The following is a 4,106-nucleotide window of genomic DNA, read 5'->3' as shown; positions in this document are numbered from 1 at the left end:
CGAATCTAGAAGATTGGTCACCTATCAAATATTAGTGATCAAATATATACACGAGCATCGTACAATTTTTACTTTCTTAGTTTGATGCTTTCGGTCACATGATAAGTTATTCAATAATTATTACGCATAAAACTTGAATTTATGTACTCTCTACAAAAAAAAGTAGAGACATAACGTTTATTAGTTGCATCAATTCTTTTCAATCATTAGACTTTTATCTGCGATCCATTCTAAGTGACTCAAACCATTGAATTAAAATTTGACGATCATATATGTATCGACTTAGAATGCATGCATTTGAAACTCAAGAAATATCATACCTATAAATACTTAGTATGATGCGAGGGGAATTTGTTGGCGGTCAGCAAGAAATGTATTCACGTGCGTGTTTTCAAACACAAAACTGTCACGTAATCAATACGATACAAACATAAATTTCCAATTGCGTGCAAATTTCTCCCAACGTATATAAAACAGGCGAGGATTTAACGTTTTTATTTTTCTCCGATTTCTCTTAATTAAGAAAGGATGCACTAACAATCACACCCCCTTCACTTTCTTTCCCTTTTTCTTGTTCCTTAATTTTCAGGGTAGCATTTGGGTCCGTGGCCGTCGCCATCAAAATCTAAATAAATCTAGGCCAGCTATGAGATGTTGACGCCACGAGGCCCAGCAACACATGCCGAACGCTACGTGTCGGAGTCCCATTGAGCAGGACAATGTGAGTGTTTTTGTGCGAGAGAGTCCCGTCACCCGTTGTCGAGGAATAAAAATCGGGTGGTGGAGCCCCCAAGATCTGCGCACTTGGCCACCTCAAAGGCTGAAAGGGAGGCCTACGTTTATACAGCTGCGGCCACCCAGATGGCTGAATGGGAGCTCACTGTTATCCGCACACGGCGGCGGAGAGATATACAATACAATCATAGAAGGGGTCCCGAAACAACTCATAAGTCTTATCGACATTGCAGTGGACTCAAATGTTCCTTCCATCAATTTTACCAGCACATGAAAGATTTTGAGATTAACTCCTCAAAAACAGTGATATGATTTCGTTAGCTTAACATGTTACGTTTGTTTCAACTTGTTAAGAAAACGATGCATGTAAAAGACTAGTATGCCAGGTTCACACGGAGTAACAACACATGGCTTCCCTGTTTATATAGAACATACTTAGGGGTGGTTTAGGAGTGAGGTGCTTAAAAAAAAAGCACCCATGAGAGTTTTAGATGTTTGGTAAACTGAAAAAAAAAAAACTTATTTTGGAAACTGCTGTGAGAATAAGCTGAAATCAAAGGAAAAAGTTGAAGCTGTTATTTGCAGCTTTGGAAAACTAGTTTTTTTTCAAAGCACACGGAGCTATAATACTCTTTTAATGAAAAGATCTACTATCAAACAGTTTTTTTTTTCCAAAAGCACTTTTACAAAAAAGTTAACCAAACACTCTGCTGATTTATTTCCCAACCGTTTATTCTCACAGCCCAACCATTTATTCTCACTAACAGTTTTTTTTCAAAGCACAGTAATACCAAACCATTCTTCAACTACAGTAAGAAAACAAAAATGCAATGTCAATAATTGGGAAAATTGAGAAAATGTTAAAAGATCTTTCCGATGCACGAAGGGACCAAATGTTCGATGTCAAGCGCAACACTTCCTATGTTACGATAGAGAAATTTTTTAATGAGTGACCTAGTATATCAATCGTTATAATATAATTAGATATTTAAAATAAAAAAAATCCAATCCAGCATCGTAATGCAATTAATTATTTTTTTTAAAAGTATTTAAATACCAAATCATGATCCCCACCTCATTGAAAAATCCCGTCACAACGTTTATAGTTCCCGATACATTGAAGAATCTCATCGTTTAACATCCGAATCTCAATTAACAAGCCTTGGTTTCCTTGCTTAATGAAACCATTCATACCCAAGTTCAAAAACAACACATCTAAGCAAAACTCATTGCATTTGAGCATTTGAGAAACAAGAAAACATTGAAAGGTAAAAGAAGAAAATATTATACACTTACATTCTCTATTTAGTTCGTATAATAACACACTTCCGCAACCTTCTGCGGTCATGTGAATATTGCAAAACCTTCTAAATAAAATAATAATAATAAAAACCCAAACCACACCTACAAAGAAAATTTAAATTTTCTTTTCCTTAAACTAGTTAATTAAAAGAAAATTAAGTGCAACCCTACAAGTGAAAATTAACAAACGACAGCTAGTCTTGTAATTTCCTGCTTACACGGGGGCTAGATTAGTAATAAAATCGTCAACCCGAAAAGAAACCACCTCGTATTTAGGATTTAGGTCCTCCCGGTGTCCTCCCCGGTCTTCTCAGATCCACGACAACAACGCTGATATTGTCGCTGCTGTGCCTCGCCAAGGCCAATTTCGTCAACAAAATGGATGCGTCCGAGCACGCCTTGTCTGACCTCGCCGCCGCGTCACAGCAGGACGACGCCGACGGTGAAGCCGCCGCCGGTGAAGCCGCCGCCTTCTGCGCGAGCAAGCACATGCGAACGACGCCGCAGGCGGTTTCGTTCGATACCACGTCCCAGAGGCCGTCGCTGGCAAGGATAAGACACTCGTCCTCCGCCGTACGATCCGTGACCGTCACCTCCGGCTCCGATATCACGTACGGCTTCAGGTAGTTGTCGCCGATGGCCCTCGACATGGCGAGAACTCCGAGCACCCTCGCGCCATCCCAGTAGATCACGCGCCCGCCCGCTGCTTCGATCCGAACGAGCTCGTCGGGTCGATCCGGCTGCAAATACACAATTAAAATAATCGCACGTTAGCTAACGTGTTTGTACGCGCAATCATTGAACGTTTCAAATTACTTCACGCGCCAAAAAAATATATTCTGTTCATTGAATTTGTATGAGATTTAGATCTCCATAAAGTACCGATTATTTAATTTTCTTTCGAGGTTTATGTTTGTTTCTCGGGAAAAAGCGAGGGAGCTGAAGGCTCACCTTATGATCGGAGGAAAGAGGGACCGCGGCGCCGCTTCGGAAAAGCACAGCGCGGGAGTCACCGCAATTGGAGACGACGATCTTCTCCGGGGTGACGACGGCCACGACCGCCGTAGATCCAACGGCGTTGCACTGCGGAGTCTGAAGCTCGCACCGGCAGTTCGGGCTCTCTGCCTCGTGGTTCCCTTGCTGGACCTCCTCGTCCATCTTCAAGAAGCTTCGCTTCAAGGCGTCCTTCCACTGTACGGATGCCCCTTCCGTTTCGAGCTCTTGCTTGACGATCTCGTGCAATCGATCCTTACACTTCAAGGCCACCTATAGGGAAGAAAACAAATTAAGATGACGCAAGATTAAACTCCGAATAATTAAATCCAAATCGAATCGGTTAAGCGAACAACGAAATTAATTAGGATAATTGAGTAGGATTAGTGGATTTACATGAGAGCAGCCATGACCGTCGAAAACGCCGTAGAAGTGATTTCCGTTGGGTTCCGGATTCTTTTGCAAAAAACAAGGGTGAATCGAAACGGCGTCTTCCATGTCTCGTCTTCTCCCACACACCGAAGTCACACCGAACCGGGGACTGTCGTGAACCGGCACCTGAACCGCTGCGGTTTCCAAATGGACAGACTTAGACACATCTCCACGTGTATTCTTTGCACCAACATCGTCTTCCATAAAACGCACCGTTGCGTTAAGCTTCGACTTTTTGAGTCCGTCTTTGGAGATTTCGGCTGCTTTCTGTGGTACAGACGGTAAGGACCGGTACAGATCGATCTTCTGCCGCTTCCGCCCGTTCTCCGCCGTGGGCTGCACGGCCATTTCCGCTATGTACTTAAGCGGCAACATGCCCAATCTCCTACGCCGCGAACTCCTCGGGCTCGCGTCCATGGTCATCGTCGTCAACGCCTCGCTTTCTCCAACAACACCGCAGCAAGTTCCAGCCATCGCAAATCAAAATCGAGTCGAACAAAACCAAAATCGATCAAGAAACAACGCCTCAAGAGGTTGGCTTGGAGTTCTCCAAATACAACGAAGAGAGAAATATTCGAAGTTCTTGGTTTGGAGTTCTCTATATATAAACGAGGGAGAAAGGCGCCACCTCATCAACCCGCAAC

The 4,106-nt window shown here is 43.0% G+C and overlaps 1 protein-coding gene across 1 annotated transcript; it reads right to left on the bottom strand.

Moving 5' to 3' along the window:
• Window positions 1-1,951: 1,951 nt before the first annotated feature.
• On the bottom strand, window positions 1,952-4,106 carry LOC103435436 (protein phosphatase 2C 37). The gene is made up of 3 exons (XM_008373834.4): window positions 3,427-4,106; window positions 2,989-3,303; window positions 1,952-2,777 (listed from the first exon to the last, which is right to left on the bottom strand). Exons 1-3 carry the CDS (start codon window positions 3,934-3,936, stop codon window positions 2,310-2,312), a joined length of 1,293 nt encoding a protein of 430 aa, XP_008372056.2. The 5' UTR covers window positions 3,937-4,106; the 3' UTR covers window positions 1,952-2,309.

The sequence above is a fragment of the Malus domestica genome, chromosome 01 (genome assembly GCF_042453785.1).
Source record: "Malus domestica chromosome 01, GDT2T_hap1".
NCBI lineage: Eukaryota > Viridiplantae > Streptophyta > Magnoliopsida > Rosales > Rosaceae > Malus > Malus domestica.
The sequence above is the reverse complement of the archived record's forward strand: the minus strand, read 5'-3'. Positions and strand labels throughout refer to the sequence as shown.